General features: G+C 42.0%; 1 protein-coding gene across 22 annotated transcripts in view; it reads left to right on the top strand.

Annotated features, from left to right (window-relative positions):
• Positions 1–24,220, top strand: part of ptprsa (protein tyrosine phosphatase receptor type Sa) — a 204,860-nt gene that overhangs the window by 66,230 nt on the left and 114,410 nt on the right. For all 22 annotated transcript variants that reach the window (XM_082138939.1, XM_082138943.1, XM_082138942.1 and 19 more), the window contains one exon: positions 19,843–20,011. In XM_082138939.1, the coding sequence (XP_081995065.1) occupies positions 19,927–20,011 (85 nt within the window). In that variant the 5' untranslated portion in view covers positions 19,843–19,926. The remainder of the gene's footprint in view (positions 1–19,842; positions 20,012–24,220) is intronic.

Raw genomic sequence — 24,220 nt, 5'->3', positions numbered from 1 at the left:
ATGGTTTCATGCTTGTATTTTTATTTATAGTCAGTGACTTTTCCTGATTTTTTTTCACTTAAATGCAATGTTTCTGAATGAAAGCATGAAGCATTAAAGTCGGAGTAACAACTCAATATGTGTATTTGTAAATTAATTCACCTCGTAACAAAAAAACTGTGAATAGTAAGGGTTATTTTAATGTTATTTGTATATAATGCTATTTATTTAGTTTTTATTTGAAATGCACCTCATAATCCAATCTGGAACAGTTATAGTTCTTACAATTTATTTTATGTGCCTGGCTAATTTTGAAGGATTGACCTCATTTATTTCTTCACATCTTCTCCTTCCTGCCATCAGAATGGCAGTTATGAGCTTCATTCGGGTTTCCAGATGATAAATATCAAAGACGGCTGACATTTGCCCTCTTAAATTCAGTTAGCAATGAGCAACAGTACGGATAAGCCCGGCAGCTGAATATTAATCTCTTTCCAGTGAATGTGATCAGAATCACTTTTCTTTTAAAGTCATCAGAACGTAGAGACATGTTGTCTGGATTACTGCAAATTAAGAACCATAGTACAAAATTCAGCTGATTATCAGGGGCGGACGGAGTAAATGTGAAATTGAAAAGTGCTAAATCCGACTATTATAAAGGGGTACAAACTTTTGTCATTGGAGCCGTGGTTATTATTCCAGGCACGTTCATCTGTGGTGCTGGTGTGGGAAATGCAGATTCAGTTCTGGCATTCTTCATGCTTCGTTCCCTTTTTCCAGTGGTCCTGTCCTTTCACTAGTAGCAAAAGTTCACAAATCTTTTGTCTTCTCAACAGACAAGTCAAGGTACATGGAAGTCAAGTGTGTCATGGAAATAGCTAAAGTGCCTCATGCATATTTCATCTAGACGAGTGTCTGAGATGGAGTTTGTGAGTATTACTGAGTGTGTAAGGGTTTTGTCCAGTTCCAGTATAGATTTCTGTCATGGTCTCCTATTCAGATATGGTTACGCTATAGACAGACATATATTTGCTGTAGCTCAGCTGACGTGAGGGGCTGTAGAAGACATCCAGTTACCCACACAAATACCAAAGGAACAGATTTGATGCTAGTTGATGCTCGTTCATCTGTTTGCCATTGTGATATTACAGCCAAAGGTGATCTTGGCTGACGTCAAGAATCAAGTTTTCAACCCCTTCCCTATAACCATCTGAGTCTATTCTGGTATGTTAACATTTTTCACATTCTAAATTAATTCCAGATGGTTAAAAACATGTCTGCCCTTCACTGTCTCTGTAAATATTCAGTTTAGTTCAGAAACACATTAGTTAATCTGAAATGATGTATCATATTGATTAAGTTAGTATACAATCTTTTGTTGGCTTCATTAAAATTGTTTGCCAGGGTGTCTTAGATGTATCTGTCCTAAAACATAACCGTTTTGGCTTCTTGTACCCCAACAGGGCAATTCCCAGCTCATGTTAGTTGAGCCACAGCCCAGGATCCATTGTTTACAAGATGCTCAATTGTACCGTGGAGCCATTAATCAGTTTGGGGCCCGGTTGCCTTCAAGTTATTTTTATCTCACAGCAGGCACTAGAGTTCTTTCAGGGCAACCCTGCTTTTTATTCTAGACGCCCCTCCAGCACTACTGCCAACTTTACCGCCAGCCCTGTCTATAAATACATTCACCTCTTCTTAGAGGCTTTGAAGTCCCCATTCATGCTTCTTATGTGTCCCTTCAACTTCAGAATCCAACGGCAGACAGGAAGTCATGCGGCCCCCTCTCTTTCCAGAGTTGTGTGGGTCACAGGGAATGGCAGGATTACTCCCATGATGGACAGTTAAAAAGAGCAATTGCCAAGTTGGCGACGAGGGTCGGTTATAAACAACCCTGTGGCATGGATTTTATTTTTCTTCTGTTGTTGCCATGGAGAGCGCCGACTCACCCGACCTTTGACCGAACACTTGACTGAAACCAGACTGCAAGTCTGAACATGTGGGCGGAGTTTCAGCACCCTCCCCTAAACTCTATTTGAAACATAATTTGTGTCTGAAATCCATAGATTCTCTCCTATATGAATATGCTGTGAATTGTAGAAAATATTACCCAGAATAGCTGACAGCCACTCCACGTCCCCATGGTTTTTTTTTTCTTTCTTTTTTTCTACTTCCTCCCCATCAGCTCAGTGTCAGACCAAGTTCTCCACAGTTACGGGGCTAAAAGTGAGTTTTCCCAGTCTGTCTATTTTTAGCCTTCGCCTCGGGTGGAGATGAAACAGGAGCTGAAGGAATAGGAGGAATTTGGGTTTTTCAAGAAGCTATCATTTCATTTTTTCTCTCCCTCAATCTGCCAATACATGTCTATTGTTTTCATTTTAGCCACTGCTAAAACTGCCAATTCCTTCGACCAGGGAATTCCCAGAATATGGTGACTACTTTCTCCCTATGGAATGCACAATCTAGCGGGAGCATCTACCTGTTTGTTAAGCTGTTTTGAATTCCCGTGGTGCCCCGGGGTCACATCAGGCTAGACCGTTCTGTCAGGGGTCGTATCCTGTGTAGTTGAAAGCTGAACGTCAGTGAGGCGTTCTTTAATTTGCAAGGTTGCATGTTCTTACCTGTAAGTCTCCTTTCCTTGTAACCGTTCATAAACAACCATGTTTTGTATGTATTCATTTTGTTTTTATCAATCAATGTTGTCTCGAGTCCTAGGGAGATTCTATCCGCCGCTCTTGTCTGTGCTGAATGTGAAGTGAGCCACTTGACTTGCAAATGGATGCAAACGTGAGTGGCGTATCACGCTCGAGTAACTGAAGAAGGATCAGTGACACTTCCCATAGGCAAAGATTTATTGGCGGCTCCCGCTTCTCCAGAGAATGATTCAGCCATCCCCCTTTCATTCTGTATGTGTGTAACCTGCAGACTCCCACCTCAGGATTTAATGGAACTTCCGGGAGACTTGCCATTCATGGTACAGCAACTGTTACGCTGCTCTCAACAGCGGCCTTAATTGCTTTCAACACGGTGGCCGTTTAGTTAAAACAAGCTTGCTGTCAGGGAACATCCTAGTAAATTCGACCGCAAGGCTCCCCGAAACATCTCATGCAGACTAATCTCCGCCACCGCATTGCCACCTTCTTGAACCCACAGTAAAATCCCGAGCAAGGAGTCTTAGATTATCTTTTAGGCCCAGGGAGTCGATGATGAAATAACTGTGTTAAGCTAGCGTGAAACTTCCAAACCAAGACTCCCCGCTACAGCAACACACGCTAGCTTAAATGAAAAGCAAAGTGACATGTGAAGGCCAAGTATGGTAACCCATACTCCGAATTTGTCCTTTGCATTTAACCCATCCAAGTTAGTGTACACGCATGAGGAGCAGTGAGTAGTGAACACATACACACACTGCAAACTGTGGACACACACATGGAGCAGTGGGCAGTGAGCAGTTTTGCTGTGGAGCCTGGGGAGCGATTGGGGGTTGGGTGCCTTTCTCATTTCCAGACAGTTTTAAGAATCGAACCTGCAACCTTCGGGTTACCAGTCTGACTCCAACCATTAGGCCATGACTGCCCCAAATGGACCCGTGCCGCTCGGACCGTCGGTTTGACATTGATACCTCTCAGTACATAATTGATATTCACCTGTCTCCTCTTAGACGACGGTTAGATTAAGGTTAAAACCGGAGGGTTTCAAAATGCCATCCGTAGGTTTATAGGCAGAAGGTTGGAATGGCAAGTCAGCTGAGATTGTCACTGTAATGAATTCATCCCTGGCTGTAAAACCTCTCTCCATACATTAACCTGCTCTTTAAAGGTTAGCGTACACCCTCCTTCCAAGGGTACGTAGCCACCGCTAAGTGCACCGCGCACATATTGTTGTCATTGCTGTAGCTTGCTCCAACTAGCCTGATTGTCCCTATCATATTGTGTTTATGAAAAGATATTTCTCTCACAGTGGTTGCTGATTAGCTAACTAATTGTAAGCGGCATAAAGGGAGGCCGGGCTCAGATGTTGGCATGCGGAGAGCTGCGCTTAACAGTTCCACTCCCACACTCTCATTAAAATACCATTCAGAGTCTGGTTATTTATTTTAGCTGTGGAATGCTGGGAAGGGGGCTGCCTAGCGCAGGGAGGAAAGGTAGTTTATGTCGACCGAATGGACATTCCGCATTGACACGGAATGTGGGATTTTTGTTTTTCGTAAAGAATCTTCTGCAACGCCAATTATCTGTGCTGCAAGCTAATAAGAGTGGAGAGTAAACAAAAGCCTCATGCTTCGTCATTTCGGTGAGGCTGCTAATCTCTGAGAGGCTTTCTTTGCTAACACAAGTCTGTCTTAGCAACACCTTGGTTCTGTTCGTCACAGAAACGAGTATGTGAATTATACAATGACTCTCAGGGGGGGTCAGCTTTTTTCAACCACAGTTTAGCACAGTTTTCTAGCGTAGTTAGCACAGTTAGTGCAGTTTTCTAGCAATTTAGCTCAGTTTTCAGATGACTTCTGTTTCATTTCTTATCTTTGTCTTATTTATGTCTTGTAATATGTCATTTTTAGACTGACTTTCTTGCAGAGGGTTTGCAATTCTTGGATGTTTCCCTGGCTGTTTTGTTGTTGTTGTTTTTGATGGAAAATAGTTTTTTTTGGAAACCGCCACCTTTTGTCTGTTTCCTTCAACAACCCATCAGGCCTCTTTTGTGTCGCATGCCTTCCGTTTGTTTGCTTATAATGTATTGTGTTTCTGTGACTGCCTTTCAATCGTGTGTGAGACAGAGAGCCCCCACTTACCGATTGAAGATTGTTTTCTCTAGCCGAGTGGCGGCTGAGTGAGAAATCTGGAGCGAAAGCGAGGGATGCGGAATGAGAGGGAGAGCGAGTGGGAGAATGTCAGAAAGTCAGGGCAGATGGACAAAAGGGCCAGTGTTATCGGCCCCAGCAGATCGGCCCCCAGAATGCCACAGCTGGTTCACATTTCCACGGGGAGCGATGGCGAACGGCTGCACTCCACTCTTACTGACCCCATCCTTTTCTCTCACACACATACTAAATCTAGCTCTTAGCACACACTCGCCGAGCTATGTTGCAACACAGACACTGGCAATGTTCAGAACGGCATACTTGCTTACTCCTGACTAAAAGTTGTGCTGTATATACTGTGTACTGCATACTACATCCTTTTTTTATATAGCATGTTAAAAATTGTATACTAGCTTACCCTTTATTAAAATTTGCTGATATACTGTGTACTGCATAAAAATAGCATGTTTGAAATATGTTACTAAAAATTGTGCTGCATAAACTGTGTACTGCATACTACATACTATTTTTTTTAAAAGCATGTTCGAAATTGTATACTAGCTTACTCGTTACTAAAAATTGTGCTGTATATACAGTGTACTACATACTACATACTATTTGTTTAAAAATAGCATGTTTAAAAATGAAATGATAGCGTTCATGTTACTAAGAACTGTGCTGTATAAACTGTACTGCATAATAAATACTCTTTTTTTAAATAGGAAGTTCGAAATTAAATACTAGCGTTCAAGTTACTAAAAATTGTGCTGTATATACAGTGTACTGCTTACCTCATCCTATTTGTTTTAAAATAGCATGTTTGAAATGAAATGATAGCTTACTCGTTACTAAAAATTGTGTTGTATACTGTGTACTTAATACTACATCCAATTTTATTGCAACTGTTGGCATTACAGGAATAATGCAGAACAAATGAATAGAAAAGAACAAAGGGAGGAAGCACATCACAAGTAAAAAATACAAGTGAAACACATGAAACCTCCACCTGAATCCCACATCCTGTTTTTTTATTTAAATAGCATGTTCAAAAGGGAATACTAGCTTTCTCCTTACCAAAAATGTGTGCTGTAAAAACTATAAACTGCATACTAGCTTTAAAAATAGCATACATACTGTGTACCGCATACTACATCCTTTTTTAAATATCATGTTCGAAATGGAATACTAGTTTCTTAAAATAGCATGTGAAACAGAAGTTATTCTGCTGTATGCTGCATTGTTGACACTTGCTTGTTACGTTGAATGATTTTTTCTTTTTCAACAAGTGGGACATAAGCTTAAAAAAGCATTTTAAATCCATATTATGTGTCTGAAATTTGATGAAATAGGCCAAGAAAGAGATGTTAAAAACGGTGGCTGATATTGCTTCTACAGTATGCGTACTATAGTTTACATGCACAGTATTCTATTATGAACTTTTCCTTCCCTATTTCCTCAGTAATTCTCTTCTAGTAGCTGCGTGACCAAATCAAAGTCAAATTGAGCCTCAAATAAAACTTAATTTTGGAGATCTAACAGTGTAGTGTGACAGTTTATTGGGTAAAATTAGAGGAAGGTTTAGTTTATTGGCTGTGCAATATGTGAATGTTCTTTAGTGTTCTTGTAGTGGCGCCTCACATTCATCCCTCTAAATGTCTTGCACATGCAGAAAGCTACCCATAATTTGATCCGTCGGGCAGCACCTTTGTTTTCCGAGTGTATTTGTTCTAGTCTATCATCTTTACGTGACTCCAGCCAAATCTGTTTTCATCCAGATCCAACATGCACTCCCTGCTTGTGTGTAAGCAACCCCCTCCCGTGTGCTTCCGGGGAATAGCTTGCTCTAGTAAACAGGGCTCCCCGCGCTGTTTCTCTCATGTGTGTTTCATACACGAGCTTATTCAATCCCACTCTATAATCCCCAATGCCTGTCTGTTTGGCCCCTCGGGCCTTGTTACCATTTACACTTGCTCCACGCACACGTCCGCACAACTCTTATTGCCCCTGCTTTATCAGCGAGGAAGAGATCATGTTTTCCATGCACAAAGCTGTGGTTATATATTATAAAAGTTTGTGTTTACATAATAAATGTGTGTGTACTGTGTATAATTATTTTGTATATATAAATATACACACACATGCATGTATATATTTAAGAAAAATGTGTTATTTATATATAATATATGTATATATAATATAAATTATGTATAAATATAGATACAGTATATACATGCAAATATTTCTTAAATGTGTGTGTGTATATTTATATATACAAAATAATTATACACAGTACACACACATTTATTATGTAAACACAAACTTTTACTTTGGATGTGATTAATTGTTTCACAGCCCTAATGTATATGTGTGTGTGTTAAATATAAAAAGCATTAATAATCCTAATATTAATACATTAATACTAACCTTGCATTAAGAATGTTAATATTTGTGTGTGTGTGTGTGTGTGTATACACAAACATATTTGTTCAATTATTAATATTATAATTTTTTCTTTGTCTACAGATGTGGCCTACTTTTTATAAGCATAAACTTAAATTTTTTTAGTTTTGAACATCAATGTCTGCTGCGGTGTTGTTGTTGTTGTTATAAAACACAAGACCTTTGTTCGCTTTGGCTTGTCTGTCTGGAACTCACGTTTTCACCGTGGGAATACGCTCAAGGTTGCTAGGTTTGGGAGAAAGCATCTCCCTTAGCAAGGTATGCTGTGGAAAGTTTTCCTGGACTCGATATCGTTTCTAAAGCGCTCTGGAAACTCAACAAAGCGGAGGAAATACATTTTGGAAAAGACGTCTGCTTCTATTTTAGACAGAACTGGGCAGCGCTAACGACACTCGGCTTGATATTCTGCACAAACATGAGCATTTCAAAGTGAAACACAATCACTTATTCTCTCGTTCTTCCCAACACGCACGTACGCAGGCAGTTCTTCCCTAGAGATGGCAGATCCGAGCAAGCCATATGGAGCGGGCTGTGTCTTGCTGGGCACGCCTGACGAAAGCCGAACAGCTTGGGCTGTACTGGAATGACAGCCTTCAGGTTTTTTTTTTTTTTTTTTACCAGGTTTTCCAAAAACCTGCTTCTTTTGCTCTCTCTTACCCTCTTCATTTTTCACAGTACTTTCTCCCCCCCTTCCTCTTCATAACCAAACAGATGGAAACGAAGAACTAGCATCACATATTTAGCAAGCAAACACACTTATCTCATGACAGCTCCATCCTGGCTTAACAATCTGCCTACATTCAAGCACCTCCCTAAATGATGCCACATAACCACCCTTAGCTGTCGTTTCACAGTGCACTTGAGGGTCTAGAGCGCACATATCAGGTGCACGAAGGCTTTACCGCCTCAGAGGAATAGATGGAAATGGCAATAACAAAAGAGTGTACCCCTTGAACACAAACCCTCGCCTATTGAGGGAGCCATTGCTTTGAGCTAGCATGCGGCAGGTGCCAAAAATAAAGACACCAAAATAAAGACAACGTGAGGTTGTGTTGTCCTTTTTCATTTCATTCCTTCCTAGCGCAGTTGGAGGCTCAACACTTGATGTGTTCGGCTTTTTTTCGGCACCTCCTCCTACACGTTTCTCCATAATCAGCAGACGCAACGCACCAGGTGGCTGGACCGGAGAGACGGGGAGAAAAGAGCGTCACAGCTTCTTAATTTAAAGTATTTAAATTCCTTGCGAGTGATTTTGATTAAGTCGGCCCACACATTCCCGTTCACGCTCAGCAGGTACTAACCAGACTTGGGCGGTGTGAAGGAGAAGGGGGGGGGTTCCTAGAGAGCAATGAACAGAAAAGCTCTCTGCTTCCCTTGTACACACAAAGAAACTCTTACTCAGAGTATCGATATTAGGTTCGAAACTAAAGTAGCTGTATCTAAGATAAGAATTAGAGTCTATTTGTCCACATCTGATTGGAGATCTCATGAGAGCTTTGTGTGTACCTTAGCTAATAGTCGGATCTCTAACAAGTCATCGAACCTATAGTATTGGATTTGCGTTCCCACAATTGCACGTTTTCGGTCAGCGCTGCCAATTGTTACAGTAATGAAAAATTGATTGTTGTATAATCAGCCCGACTTGCTTGCGGGAAAACGTCCCTCTGTCAATTCCCTCAACCCATCACTGCTATCGATTGATTGGATTGACCTCGTAGTGTTCTCTCTCGTTCTCCGTCCTTCTCAGAGCAAGTAAAGATTTACTCAGCTCGTTTTCCCTCCCTTATTTAGAGCCGTTGTTCCATGAACGTGAGTCAATTGAGCATTGTTGATGGAGGGGTTCTGCGAGAGGACAGAGCGAGGCTCCCGGTGCAGCACTTGTCATCCTCTTACCTGTTCGTTCCGGGAGTGTTTGTCATTTCTTTGACCGCTCGAACCCTCTGGACGAGCTGGAGGCCGCAGGGCAGCTGATGCGAGAGGTACTGTCTCGCAGCTCACAGGGGCCTGTCAGATCTCTTTAGAGATAAAGAAATGAAGGCGCCTCTTGCGCTCATGCTCAGTACACCTCACACCATGCAGCGCTGACTTAACGCCTGATATGGTGTTGAAAAAGGCCAGTTGCCTGACATGAACGAGGTGCCTACAGGGTTGTTCATGGCACGCGATGCTGGCATCTTTTTATGCTGCGGTTAGTTATCGCGTGTAAGCGTAGGGGTTGAATGAACTTGTTTTTAATAGCCTTGCATCCCAGCATGTACACTGCCATTCAAAAGTTTTGGATTGGTAATATTTTTTATGTTTTTAAAAGAAGTCTCTTCTGCTCATCAAGGCTGCATTTATTTGATTAAAAATACCAAAAAAAAAAAAAAAAACTGTAATAATGTGAAATATTATTATAATTTAAAACAGTTTTCTATGTGATATCTAGTAAAGTGTAATTTATTCCTGTGATCAAAGCATCATTACTCCAGTCTTCAGTGTCACATGATCCTTCAGAAATCATTGTAATATGATGATTTGATGATCAAGAAACATTTATTATTATTATCAATGTTGAAAACAGTTATTTACATTTTTATTTCAGGATTCTTTGATGAATAGAAAGCTTTTGTAACATTAAACACTACCGTTCAAAAGTTTGGGGTCAGTAAGAATTTTTATAAATTTTTTGGGGGGGAAATAAATAAAATAAATCAATACTTTTATTCATCAAGGATGAATTAAATTGATCAAAAGTTACAGTAAAGACATTTATAATGTCACAAAAGATTCTATTTCAAATAAATGCTGTTCTTCTGAACTTTCTATTCATCAAAAAATACGAAAAAACTGTTTTCAACATTGATAATAATAATGAATGTTTTTCGAGCATCAAATCATCATATTAGAATGATTTCTGAAGGATCATGTGACACTGAAGACTGGAGTAATGATGCTGAACATTCAGCTTTGATCACAGAAAATAAATTACAGCCTTGGTGAGCATAAAAGACTTCTTTTAAAAACATAAAAAATCTTACCGATCCCAAACTTTTGAACGTCTCCTAACGGGGAGTGCAGGAATGCTGCGTGTTTAAAAAAAGGGCTTTTACCAGCTGCTTGACCTCTCACCTTTGATCCCTCCTGCAGATCTTCAGTTGTCCGAAGAAGTAACTTTATTTAATTTTTTTGGCTGGCTAGGGAAGGATTTGTTGGGCATTGATTGAGGCATTTCTGATTCAACACAGTGTTAGCGCTAAGCCTCGGAGAACACTGCACGTCCTTCATGGTCTGTTTGTAAGGTCAAACTCCAACAATCACCTAGTGTTTCGATGCCTGTTTATGAGTGGTACTTTCATATGCAGACAGCGTAGTCTCTGTTTCCTCAATGGCTCGTTCAGGGACACATCGGAATCTCGGGCTGCCCAAGTTGAGGATAACTACTCCTCTACCCCATTCCTAGTGGGTATGTGGGGGTCACCTGACCTTTGACCCCTACTCTTGTTCTACAATTCCTCCCTTGTTGCAGCATCTCAGAAGCCCAGTCAGCGAGAATGGCAAAATGGGAAAGCGGGATTGTGGTAGAGCTCCCGGGACTCTGTTTGCCCTTCCTCCTCGCAGCTTGTATAATAGCCGTAAAAAGTGGCCAGTTGTTATTCTCAAACTGGGCTGGTGGGAGGTGACAGACAGGAGACACAAACCCAAACCTGGCCATCTGTTTTCTGTCTCCAACACATCTCACTTGCGTTCTCTCGGTTCAGCAGGCTGAGGGGAGGGAACCGCATCTACTCAGCCCAGTCATGAACCCAGGGACACTTACCTCACTCGCACATATTCGCGTCTGCCTCGGTGCATTTTCTCCCGAGGCTCCAGTCGCGGTCATAATGTGATTATACACTCCTGCACCCACTCACCACAGCGCTGTCATGTAATTACAGTGGTGAGGAGTCAACGTGCTTCAGCAAAATGGTTTTATTATGGTGAGTAAAGGGGTGAAAAAAGCTGAATTCCCCATTTGTTGCCACGGCCACCATTAGCGTGCTACTCCTCGCAAATTCGGAGCAGGCCCCGTCGAGTGAAGCATGTATAAACAAGGTGATGATTTGACCCCAGGGTTGTTAATTAGCACAATGAAGTTATTTCAGTTAATGGGACTAGGGGGGTGCTGGCATCCTTCAGGAAAGAGCTCTTAATCTGAACAGCTCCACTTGTGTAGTTCAGGTGCCATTTGTGCAACATACAAACCCGACTACCTCTCAACACAGAGCAGCTTTGCTATTATGGTGCTGCTAACCTAGCATTTACACACAACAAAACTACCTGTGTTGTTCAGTTTAGTGCCCAAAAACCAGGAAGCACTGAATCCCACCATCAATTCAAGACAGGAGAATGCATTCATGTTGAAATTCAATGGTTCCTACTTCCTACCACGAGAGCGGGATGTTTTCTGCAGCGTAAAGCACTAACATCTTGCCTGCGGCAGTGTGGTTACACCTAGCCTAAATAGATGCACAGTTCTGAAATGCTAATGCAGCCCGTCCACCCCACCTCAGGCTTCGCCGCCAATAACAGTGAGTGGCAGCATAATTGTCCACCTTTGAAAGGAACCATCCCATCCTGAGCAGCTGCTGAATCATAGGTTGCCAGGTTCCCAAATAACAATTTATTTACATTGATTTGAATGATTCCATACGGCAATCCCTTAGCATCTATGCGTAGCTGCTATTTACCCATCTAAGAAAACTATTCCAATTTCCAGGGGGCACCTGCGCTTAATGCAATTTTATTCCTCACTTGGGTCCCGAATATGAATTCACGCCGATATTTCTGCCTCTAGGGTGGCCCTTGAAAAGCTCTTACTTGAGTCTTAAAGGGCAAGAATTGCATGTAGATGGCTTGGCAAGAATCCAGAACCTAACGTCATTCTTCTTTCAAGGACTAATGCAGATCAGAGCCAGGCCAGGTTTGTAATTAAATTGCCTTTTCTGATGTCAAAGACTCAATGACCTGTCGTTTAGACAATATGTCCTACACTGAAAATTAATAATATCTATAAAAGCTTAATAATAAATAAAAGCTTGTCTCTCCAAAGCAGTCCACTGATCAGGGAATTTAAGTGGGATTTTTTACAAACATTAAAGTCCCTGTAAAGTCAAAATTAAATTTGTGTTCTGAGTTTGTCACACCACAGAAAAATTTGTTATTAGCCACCCAGCCAAATTTGAATGATAAAAAAAGCTGCCAAGTAAATAAAATAAGCTATCAAAATCTTGAAAAAATGAGCAGTATTCTGCTCTCAAACGCTGGGGGCGTGTCCGCTGGCTGCGCTGAAACCACGCCCACTCGCGGGAAAGCTGCCGCCGCCTCACTCAACTGTCACCGCTACAGCCGGAATGGATGCTCCTAGCAGCTTAATTGGATTTACAAAGCCATACATGTTTGAGCCTCCAGAGCCAGAATAAAAAAGTTCATAAAACTATCCTGTGTAAAATGATCACTACAGAGGCGGGTGTTGGTGGTGATCCTCAGCTCTCCATCAAGGCTCTTTATACAAAATTAATCCACCTCTTTGATATGATCGTTTTTCGGAAATTTAAATAAGGACACCAATCTGTTTTGTAAGTGATCGCATCCAGGTAATATGCATTTCCGTGACGAAGGCATAGCTAGCTAGCAAACTGTAGGCTGTAGTAACTAATAGAACTGACAGTAACTCGTGATTGAGCAGCGAACTGATGCGAATGTGCTCTAGTTATATTGTTAGGGGCGGGGCCAGCCTCAGAGGCTCCACTGCATCATCGACAGTAGGGGCGGGGCCAGGAGCTCAGTGGCTCCAGTGCATCATCGACAGTAGGGGCGGGGCCAGCCTCAGAGGCTCGAGTGCGTCATCGACAGTAGGGGCGGGGCCAGGAGCTCAGCAGCTCCAGTGCACCATCGACAGTAGGGGCGGGGCCAGGAGCTCAGTGGCTCCAGTGCGTCATCGACAGTAGGGGAGGGGCCAGGAGCTCAGCGGCTCCAGTGCGTCATCGACAGTAGGGGCGGGGCCAGGAGCTCAGTGGCTCCAGTGCGTCATCGACAGCAGGGGCGGGGCCAGCCTCAGTGGCTCCAGTGCGTCATCGACAGTAGGGGCGGGGCCAGGAGCTCAGTGGCTCCAGTGCGTCATCGACTTGTTACTTGCTATCGCTAATCGGTTGCAGGTAGTAGTGAGGGGAGGGGGCATTATCAATATAGAGAGAATTTTATGATTCAGAAATGTGCACATGAATGTCACGTTTAAATGTGAATATCTTCTAAAGGATTATTTTATCCCGGTTTAGGAGTTAGCATGTAGACGCTGGCGTCAAAGCTAAGAAATAAGAAGGAAAATCCACAAAGCTTTGACTTCATGCGAGTGCCGTGTTTGACTGCATTGCAGCATGTCTGTTCCTCTCACAGAAGTGAAAGGACTCTTGGATTTATCTCCCTGAATGCGCAAAGGTCAAACGTGCCACCTGGTTTTCTCAGAATGACATATCAGCGTGAAGCACCGCTCGCTTTGTTCTGATGCGCACACATACACTCCCTCCGTTCTGCTTGTACTCAAGACTCCAGAATTATGTAAGGGCTGTTTGGAGAGGATATCGGAGAAAGACGTATTCTTGGCAAAAGCCCCCTGCCTGGTTCTCTTGCCTGGTTTTTTACCCACGCCACTGTTCTGCATCTTAAGTGGAGACAGTGCGAATCCTGCGTATGTTATTTTTCATCAAACATTTCATCTCGGCTCTATAGCACATCTGCAGCGCAGGGAAAAGCCGTAGATCATCTCGCTGCCACTGTAAACAAACACAAAGGCAGGAGGCTTTGGTTACAGAAGACTTCGCTGTCTTCTCTGTGTCTCTGTGGATTGCTGCCATGATGGCAATGGCAGGTGTGTGCCTTGAAAATGAGAGGCAATCACCTGATAATGCTGTGATTGTTATGCATCTGTGTGGAGCATTAGAGAGAGAGAGGATAGAACTGGCAAAGCATATTTACATAATTCTCCCACAAATACATGCAAATGCAAATGATTACTCAACATTGGCACTGTGTATGGCGAGGCTTTACGATGAATCTCACAAAATCTGTCAAGAACATGTCCTATTTATTCTTGTCACAAGTCAAATTTAATCCTTAAAGGGGACATATTATGCAAAAGTGACTTTTATATTCTTTTTGAGCATAATCATGTGTCCACAGTGTGTGTGCACACAACCACCCTATTGTGGTAAAAATCCATCCTTTCTGTTTGTTTATTTCCCTATAAATATGAAACAGTGTCTCAAAATGAGCCGTTAAGGAACGTGCTCCAGTGTGACGTCACATCAGAACAGGCCCCGCCCACAACAGGTGACGGGATAGCTTAGCTCCGCCCCTGAGTGAGCATTTAACTGCAGCATTCAAGTAAGAAATGTATTCTTATTAAATCAACTAAAGTTATTCAACCAAGTTTTATTTTGCTGTTTGATTTATATTAACAGCATATTCAGCAGTAGTTATTGTGTATTATGCTGCTTTCACTTTAATGCACAGATCTAATATACACATGCGATTTCTTTCCCCGCTGTTTACATTCACAGACATAACCGACTGCGTTTGTGAACTTTGTGTGTTTTTGAAATAACCTTGTGTGTATTTGACAGTTAAGCGCAATAAGACACGAATAAGAAATTTGATTAATACTCACGGGACGCTTCGTCTGACATCCAGCTTTCTGTGCGCGTGCTTCGGGTGTGTGCGCTCAGAACACCATATATCAGAAGTTTGACTGATATGGCTTTAAAATAATAAACTTTTATGATGACGAAGAACTGCAATGTCACGTGAGCCTGGCCACGAAAGAGATGAAAATCAAAACCAAACAGATGTTTACGTTTTTGGCAGAGTATCCGAGGCACGAGCTGTAAAGGCTCAGCAGCTCATTTGCATTTAAAGATACAGGCACGAAAACAGCATGCTTTTCCTTCCACTCAAAAATGGGCCTTTACAACATGGTATAATAAATTATATATGGGGTATTTTGAGCTGAAACTTCAGACACACATTCTGGGGAATCTGAGACTTATATTACATCTTGTAAAAAAGGGGCAAAATCAAAAGAAGACATTATATATCACTCAGTGATTTAAGCAAACTTGGGGTTTTATTGTTTACTTTAATTGTCAACTATATGGTCAGAACTGGAGAGAAAATGGTGGTGGGATTGTGAAAGCACCTCTGGCTGAATATGATAGTGTTTTTTGCCGCTGGCCTTTCTTTGTGTGCAATTCAAAATGGCAGCTTGGACACCAAAGAGAGACACACACGAACTCGAGCCACCTGGACTACACAGTCAAATCTGGCGCTGACATGAAAGCCAGATGTGTGTGTGCTCAAACTCTCTCACTTTACTGTGGCGGACAGACACATAAGTGTGTGTGACCGCAGGAGGAGTGTGTGTCCTTGATAATTGGACAGAATCGAGAGCCATTCAGAAGGGCCTCTGTTTAAAACGGTGCCTGTAGCATACGGAGGGAACGGCGCCATTACAAGGGACTCTTTAAGGGATATTACATTCGCTCGTAAATAGAAACGGCCGAGGCATTGTTTTATGAGATCCCTCTGAGGTCTTTTGTCTTGAATCTGGTTTTAAACCATCACATTTTTAGTGCGTGTATAATCAGCCGGCCCATTTTATCAGTGAAAAATCCGGAGCCTGTGTTTCCCTTCCACTTTATTTTGGTGGTGCGTACTGACATATTACTACTTTGCGCAAAATGATCACAGCGTGCATCGTTTCACTTTCTCCTTACCTAATGCAGAAGTGTAATTAGCATCTGTTGGCTTTGAATGCATGCGAAGAGTGTTAATTGCCCATCATGCTAACTTTGTCAAATAAATCTTTCTTTGTGGGCATACTAACATTCGTTGGCTTGCGGATTCCCTGTTGTTTCTTTTTTAGTGAAAGAGGTTACATGAGAATTGCAGAAAAGTACATTATCTTTGCTTCACTTTGGGCTCTTTGGCCAATGTAGAAGTGTAATTAGCCTTTTATTAGCCTCAAATGCATGCACTTATGCGCTAATGCGCACATTAACTTTGTGAAATAAATCTGTCTTTGTAGGCATGCTAACAGCATTACTTGGTTTCTAAATTTGCGGATATGTTGTCTAAGATATCTTTTTAGTCAAAGGTATCTAGAGAGGTTACAGGGAACGTTGCAGACAAGTTGTAGTGTGATGTCTTTTCAACACGCCCGGTTGCGCCGCTATCAGCGGTTTGATCTCTATATTGAGGAACGCTCTCTGGGGCGCTTAATTGGGAGTTTTAATTGGACGTTCGCCATGGTTTCTTCCTTCCATTTCCCTCACACAGACTCGCTGGGGACTCCAATCTGGCTTCCTCTTCTGATTACCCAGCTTTAAAAATCACACACACACACACACTATCGTCCTGCCAGTTGTTACGCAGCTGCATCTGTTTGTTTTCTAAGCGTCTGCACGGTGGTTTCTTCGTCGACGTGCCCTGCTACTAGATTTTTGCATTCTTGCATCAATCTGCAAAAAACAGGACGTACTTCATGTACATGCACATAAACTCTGTCTCTCTGTCAGCGTTTCCCGGGAGGATAAACAGCACTGCGGATTTCATAATCACTCACGTTAATGCGAATGTGTTTAATGCGGCACCGCAGCCATGGCTTGTACTTGGACGGTCCAAGTGTTCACGACTCTTTGCGACGTTCATTTAGATGTTTTTATGTTGTGTTTATGTGCTAGAATGTAGATGCACTTCATTTTAACACGCCTATCATTTCTACAAGCATTTTTTCTTGTACCCCAGTTTGATAGTTTCAAATGCCAGATCTTTCAATCTTTCTCTCTCTTTTCTTTTCTGTCTGTTGCCGTATCTCTCGGTTTCAGTGCTGAATCCAACATATAAGCATTAATAATGCATGGAAACGTGCAGGATTAGGAAGCCAGCCAGTCATGAGCACAACCCTGATTACATCTGACTGCTGGTGCTCTCCATTAAAAAAGAAAAAACAATCATACAGCATATTGGCATTGGCCGGAGGTAGTGACAAAGATGGGGAGATTAAACTGAACCTGAGAACGCATAAATGCAAGAAAGATACTCGACCGACTGTCAGTGATTGCGATGCTGTAATCTTCAGGCATCTCCTCGGCTCATACTGGCAAAATCCTGGATTATTTGCGGGTTTAAAACACTAGTGTTAGTTTGGAGATGTAGAGTTTTGCGTGCAACACATTCCCGGTTTGTCAGCGAACGCATGCCAAAACACAACGGCATTACGCAAAAGTTTATAGTGTTGCTGTGCGTGTAGTGTCGTTCCCCAACAAGTCCATAACATTCTCCTCTCCGTACAGCTCAATAATTCATACACTCTGGTCCTTGTGCATATTGCATGATGGTGCGGTCGAAATGCGCCTCTTTTTTCCAGCCTTTGAGGGCTAGCCAAGGTGAGGAACATGAATCGAGAGCAGTCAATTCGAGGAACGCCTGTATTCTGTTGTGAATAACAGATTGCACCAAAACTATGGTCGCATTTATTAGCAATCCTAACTCGGTTGCTTTATCATGGGCTGAATATAGGTCATTAGGATCCACTGTTGTCTTGTCGCAATGAAACTTCAAAACCTCCGATCCAGACATGGTGAATGGGAGCTACTTTAGGAGTGGGCCTTGGGCGGCCAGCGTAGGGGAGCGTCGTAAATCATCACGGACGTATTCCTCCTCTTTGTCTGGGTATGCCTGGCCTGCTTTGGCACTCTAGAATCGAATCCCTCGACTGACGCTTTCAATTGTTTATGTGGGGCGGAATTTCAAGTGTCTCCATGCAGGTTGACAGGAAACCCAAAGCCGACAAGCCAGCTGTCACTAGGTCCTCACTCGCGCATTATGACTCCCAGCCTCTCTGGAAACTTAACACGCTGCACTAGAAGAGCACAAACAGCGGTGCGGACTGACACGCGTGTGTGTGTGATGACTGTGTTATTGTGTTGAAGACACAAAGGGACTTATTATTAAAGTTTGAAGTGTCTCACGTGCCCTCTGGGGAAGCGAACAAGAGGGTCCTGTTGTGGTGCGTTATGTCGGCACCCACAGTCAAAATCTTGGCTTTTTGTGAATTTTGACTGTTGGGTTTCAGTGTTGATGAAGCGTTACACTGTAATGTCTGGGACTTTTATTTTTTGGAAGTTCCATTACATTTACAGTTATTATAAGTATTTTTTATATATTGTATACAAAAAGGCCTAATGCAATAATACTTCAAACAGTATTATTATAATTGTTTCTTATACCATCCATATTCTTTTTTATTAGGAATGCACAATGTGTCATGTCTGTGTCCATATTGGTTTCTGGCCATTCATCTGACTTTTTTTATTTATATTAATTTATTGTTTATTTATTTTTAATTATTATTTCATTTATCTTTCCATATTGGTTGATATTATTTAATTATGCTTGCTAATTTACCTTATTTTTATTTCAAATGACCTTTTCCGTAATCTGACACTCACTTAACCATAAAAAAAGGTATTATTTAAAATTCTTAACACTCATTTTTCTTCATATTGTACATTTATAATGTTGTGATGCCTAAATATTGTGATGCCTTAGTATTTTATGTCTAATTTTATTTGGACATTTATCAGTTCATTTTGTAGTTAATACTTTATACAACATTATAAAATCATTTTTCATATTGGCTGATATTGGATATTTTATTATACCTATTTTTACAGTTAAATTACTTTTGCCATCATTTGACACTCTTTATTTAATCTTAAAAAAAAAAAAAAAACTTTACTCAAGTTAATCTTTAATTTATTATTTTAAATGAATTCACTTTTAGCCTTTAGTGGTTGTGGTGGCTATTATTTCTAGTTGATTTTTTTTTACATTTAGTATTGGCCATTTGCCGGTTCGTTTAGTAGTTCCTCGACTCCACCAGAACCCGAAGGCACAGATTTAAAGAAGTGCCAGCTTGGACTCTGACTTGTTTGAACACCCTTATTGAGTCACACAGGCCTGGAGGTTCGTCTACAGAAGACACAGTCACTCTTTACAGTCTCAGTGCTTCATGTCAACATCTCTTTCATTCTCGACGTGAGCGAGTGCTTCCGAAAGCAACTACACGTGTTTGCGCGTCTCTTGCCATCTTGCCATCTGATGTTCTTGCCATCTTTAATTAAATGGTGTACAAGCACATTCGCTGGGTTTCCGCCCCGTCTGTGTGAAAGACACAGCAACCCGTCGACTCCCGAGGCAAAGAGAGTGGTGACGGGGGGATTAATCGCAATTTGGCTAAAACAAAGAGACGCCGTCTGAAATATTGATGAGTGGCTTGGTAATTACAAGATTGGTGGATAAGTAAATAATGACTAGATCCAGTGATAAAGCCTGACTAATTATGAGTTGTGTAAAACTGAAATTGGGAGTCTCTGAACAGGCTCAGAGTGAACGTTCTGGTAAAGCTTGTGAATGAACTTTTGATGGTTGACTGGTGAAACTATGTTAACACACTGGTGTTTATCTCGCCTGTCTGTCAGTGAATGCCAATACTCATCAGGATTGTTCTGTTTTGTCTCCTCCAGAGTGCCAAACGTCCAGTGTGCCGACCCCTCGTCTCCAGCCTGTGGGGCCGCGGCTCTCCAGCCAGGTCAAAGGTCATCTGTGACATGATGCCAGCCGGCCACCTGCCCATCCTGCTCTCCCTGAGCGCCCTGCTGCTGTCTCCGCTGCTCACCGGCTCCTTGGCCTTATGTAAGCAAACTAAGATGAAACTTGAGCTTAAAAGTCAAGTCTCAGGTGTCTTAAAAGTCTATAAGTAATATAATTTTTCTCTCCCCCTCCCCTAAGTATTAAGAGTAAGTGCCATGCAAATGTCAATGTAATTGGCTGAGGGCAGCCAATGTTGGGTCGACATTGACGTAGCACCAATGCAGGCCCACTATTGGCAGATTCAGTGGTTGAGGGTGGCCATTTTGGGTCAGCATAGACGCAGATCCAGTGGTTGAGGGCAGCCATTTTGGGTCAACATAGACGCAGATTCAGTGGTTGAGGGCAGCCATTTTGGGTCAACATCGACGTAGTACCATTGTAGGCCCACTATTGGCAGATTCAGTGGTTGAGGGCGACCATTTTGGGTCAACATCAATATAGTACCATTGTAGGCCCACTATTGGCAGATTCAGTGGTTGAGGGCGACCATTTTGGGTCAACATAGACGCAGATTCAGTGGTTGAGGGCGACCATTTTGGGTCAACATCGATGTAGTACCATTGTAGGCCCACTATTGGCAGATTCAGTGGTTGAGGGCGACCATTTTGGGTCAACATCAATATAGTACCATTGTAGGCCCACTATTGGCAGATTCAGTGATTGAGGGCGGCCATTTTGGGTCAACATAGACGCAGATCCAGTGGTTGAGGGCGACCAGTGTTGGTTTGACATCAACGAAGTACAATTGCATGGCCACAATTGGCAGATCCAGTGGTTGAGGGCAGCCAGTGTTGGTTTGACATCAACGAAGTACAATTGCATGGCCACAATTGGCAGATCCAGTGGTTGAGGGCGACTATTTTGGGTCAACTAAAACTACGACTAGTTCATCCATCCATTAAGTTGATTAAGAAATGAGGCTATTTTTGCCAGCATTAAGTTTCTGGCCTTATTTTTATGACTTTTTTTAAGGTTAAAACTATACTCAAGCTTTACATAACATTATGGATGGGTAACAATGATCAACTGCTTAACTAGCTGCCCAATAACCCGCTAGTCGATCAAAAAGTTGAACCCAAAACCAAGCTAATTAAATAGGACCTCGATTAATCGTTTAATCGATTAATAGTTGTTCAGACGACCCACCGACCAATTTTTTGAAAGTTGAAAGTGTATAATTTCGCACAATTACAGTTTCAAGGCTGTTTCATAATCATCAGAAGAATAAAAAAGGAACCGCTGTGTGGGTTTAAGGATCTCCCCGTACACGTAGAGACGTGAAGCACGAGATCACTATTTATCGGATTATTTCGTCTCTCTTTACCCCCGTGCATATCTCTTCATCAGACGGATCGGGGCCTGTGCTGTCTTTTAATTTCCAAGGCTCGAAGTCAGGATTTGTTCTGCACCATTTCTCCCCTAAGATGGGTTTAGAGACGCATTAGGGAAACAAAACAAAGAGTCAAGTGAAGTAAAGAGGGGCGAGTGCGGGATGAAAGCGGAGGTAAAGCCTCCACCTACTGCTTTCAAGCCTAAAATAGGTGTAATTCAAGCGCCGCCTGAGAGATAACATGAGAATGGGCCGCTGTCAGATACAGTCTTTGTGTGCCCGACATTGTTCTGTTCTCCTATTTGTTGGTTTTGTAGGGCGGCCCAGAAGAGAAGGCAACATATATCTGATGCCTTCACTTTGAATGCAATAAGGGTGAGAAAACTATTACTAGTCGGCAGGCTTCTTGTACGTGTGAGATTATTCTGGATTCAGATTCACGTTTCAAAGGAGACGTTTACTTCAGATCCGTTTCTGCATTCAAAAACAGTTAGACAGAATGTATTTTCTCCAAAATGAGTTAAAAAGACGTAGTTAAAGGCCCACTGAAGTGCCTTGGAACGCGCAGCTTTGTATGATGCGTTGACGTAATTGCCACTGAAACAGGAAGCTAAGGCGGGACATATTGAATGGCTCCTCCCCCTTTTCAAATAGCCAATAGCGTTTAGTTTACCTCACAGACTGCAAGTGGTACTTGACAGCACCATGGAAGCAAATCCGAGCGCTGATGATATGTTGGATTCAATAGTAGAGGTGTGAATAAATTCTAACCATTTCATTCTTAACCAACGTCCAGTTGGAAAACAGAATAAAACTCGAGCGTTTGAGCAACCGAACACACATCGCTCTGTAACGTGTGAGTCAACGGTCGCCTTGGCCAGGTAGTGTTTATAACATAGGGGGCGGAGCTTTAGATTCTAGAGAGCATTTGATTGGACAGAAGATGTGATGAGAAGCTGAAGTCCGCGATGATGTCATAAAAACCTGTGATCCATTTTAGCGGAAGTGAGCGACTGAGTTTTGAATGCTTATATCTCCTAAATACGAATTCTGTCATTGTTTTGAAACACACCAGCTTATTCATAACATTAAGGCTAACACATTCATACTAAAAGCTAAAAAACTTAAATTTGGATTTCAGGGGGCCTTTAATAGTGGATTTTCGGACAAATGTGTTCGCAGTTTGGGACGTTGTTGAGATCCGTTCTTCAGCCTCCATTTGTCGTCCGTTCATGCTCAGTGTAGTCTAGGAGAAACAATTGAGACATTAACGAGACCACATTTGTGTTTGTGTGTGTGTGTGTGTGTGTGTGTGTGTGTGTGTGTGTGTGTGTGTGTGTGTGTGTGTGTTTTTTTCTTTAATATGCAATGCCTTTCTTCTTATAATCGTAGGGGATGTAATTACTCACTATCAGTCTTTGTTTTTTAATGGTGACACCCTCAAAATTGCTCCTGGTGTTTGTCTTGAGTCTGTGTGCGGGTCGCTGTGATTCAGATGTTTACTAGGCAGTGCACATGGTCCCATAGCACTAATCACTCAATCCCCCCTCAAACCCCCCAGCCACCGAAAGCCTCTGCACGGCGCCGTCTGATTGGCTGCGATGCCGTCTGCTGTGCTCTCACAGGCTCTGATCGCTAATTACTGTCTTGACAGGTTGTCGCGCAGCACAGCCGGCTAAGCGGGGGACATTTTGTTGTTGTTCTCGTGTCATTTTCAGTTTTGGAGAAGCTTTGAAACTCATTTGTGAAGTTGACTGCAAATTGAAAGTCGGTACGCTAGAGTTAAGATGCTATTTTGGAAAAGACGTTAGCACTTACATGCTAAAAGTTAGCAGTTAGCACTTTAAGTTACAAATAAGAATAACTGATTCGTTTAAATGAACTGTTCTGGCTATTCACTATTAGACCTCCTAATGCTTCGTATGAGAGTTTAGGAACGGTCACGCTACATATTTTGGAAAGGAGGTGGCACTTAAATGCAAAAATTTAAGAGTTAGCGACATTTGCACAAAGTTACAAAAATAGGAAGTCTTTTTTTTTAACCAGTTCAATTACATTAACTATTTTTGTTAATAGAATTGAAAATGAATTGGATTTCCTAATGAGCGTTTAGGATAGCCGTTTTGATTGTTGCATCAGCTAGCATGATGCTAAAGCTACGTGTGCAATACAATGTGACATAAAAAGCGTTTTTTTATTCTATATCACTTCTAATTGGGAATACGTCGCTTGCATGTACACTGAAAAAACAATGGTGTTGAAAAGCCGAAATTGCTAGTAAATCTAGCAAACAATTAGAAAAAAATGGCAAGTAACACATCAAATTAAACAAAATGTTGAAGTAGACCAATTAAAATAATGATGTTTTATTTGCAACTTCATAACAGTTTTACAGCGTAGTTAAGCCAGGAGCATTGCTGGTAGTTAACAGCTCCCAACACTGATATATTAATCAATTTCTGTACTTTGTTTCTTCTTAATATCTCATTTCACTCTGAAATGCATCAATTACGGACGTAAATTGGGTTGCATGTTGACTTTAAATCACTTTTGTTCTCATAAGCCCCTGTGTAAGGTGATGAGCACATGACTGAGGTGGTTTTGTCGTTCAGCTGAACCACACACACACACAGGCTTTTATTTCAACACAGACACAAAGCGAGTGGATGTCACCTCTGCGAGAGGTTGCCAACTGCATGATGTCATCCTCACCGCCTCCCTCGGCTCGCTCTTGTGCTCATAAATCAACATGTGGAGGAGACGTTTTTAATCAAAAAGAAAAAAGGGCTGTGAATAAATCTGGCCTGTGGTAATAAAGCTGGGGGCTTGTTTTTGTGTGTGTGTGTGTGTGTGTGTCTGTGCAGAAAGTCCAGTGGCTTTACATTTACACAATTAGCTTATGAGTACACACACACGCACAT

Source organism: Leuciscus leuciscus, assembly GCF_965113295.1.
Source record: "Leuciscus leuciscus genome assembly, chromosome: 15".
In the NCBI taxonomy this organism is placed as follows: Eukaryota; Metazoa; Chordata; class Actinopteri; order Cypriniformes; family Leuciscidae; genus Leuciscus; species Leuciscus leuciscus.
Note: the sequence above shows the minus strand (reverse complement) of the source record. Positions and strands in the feature narration are given on the sequence as shown.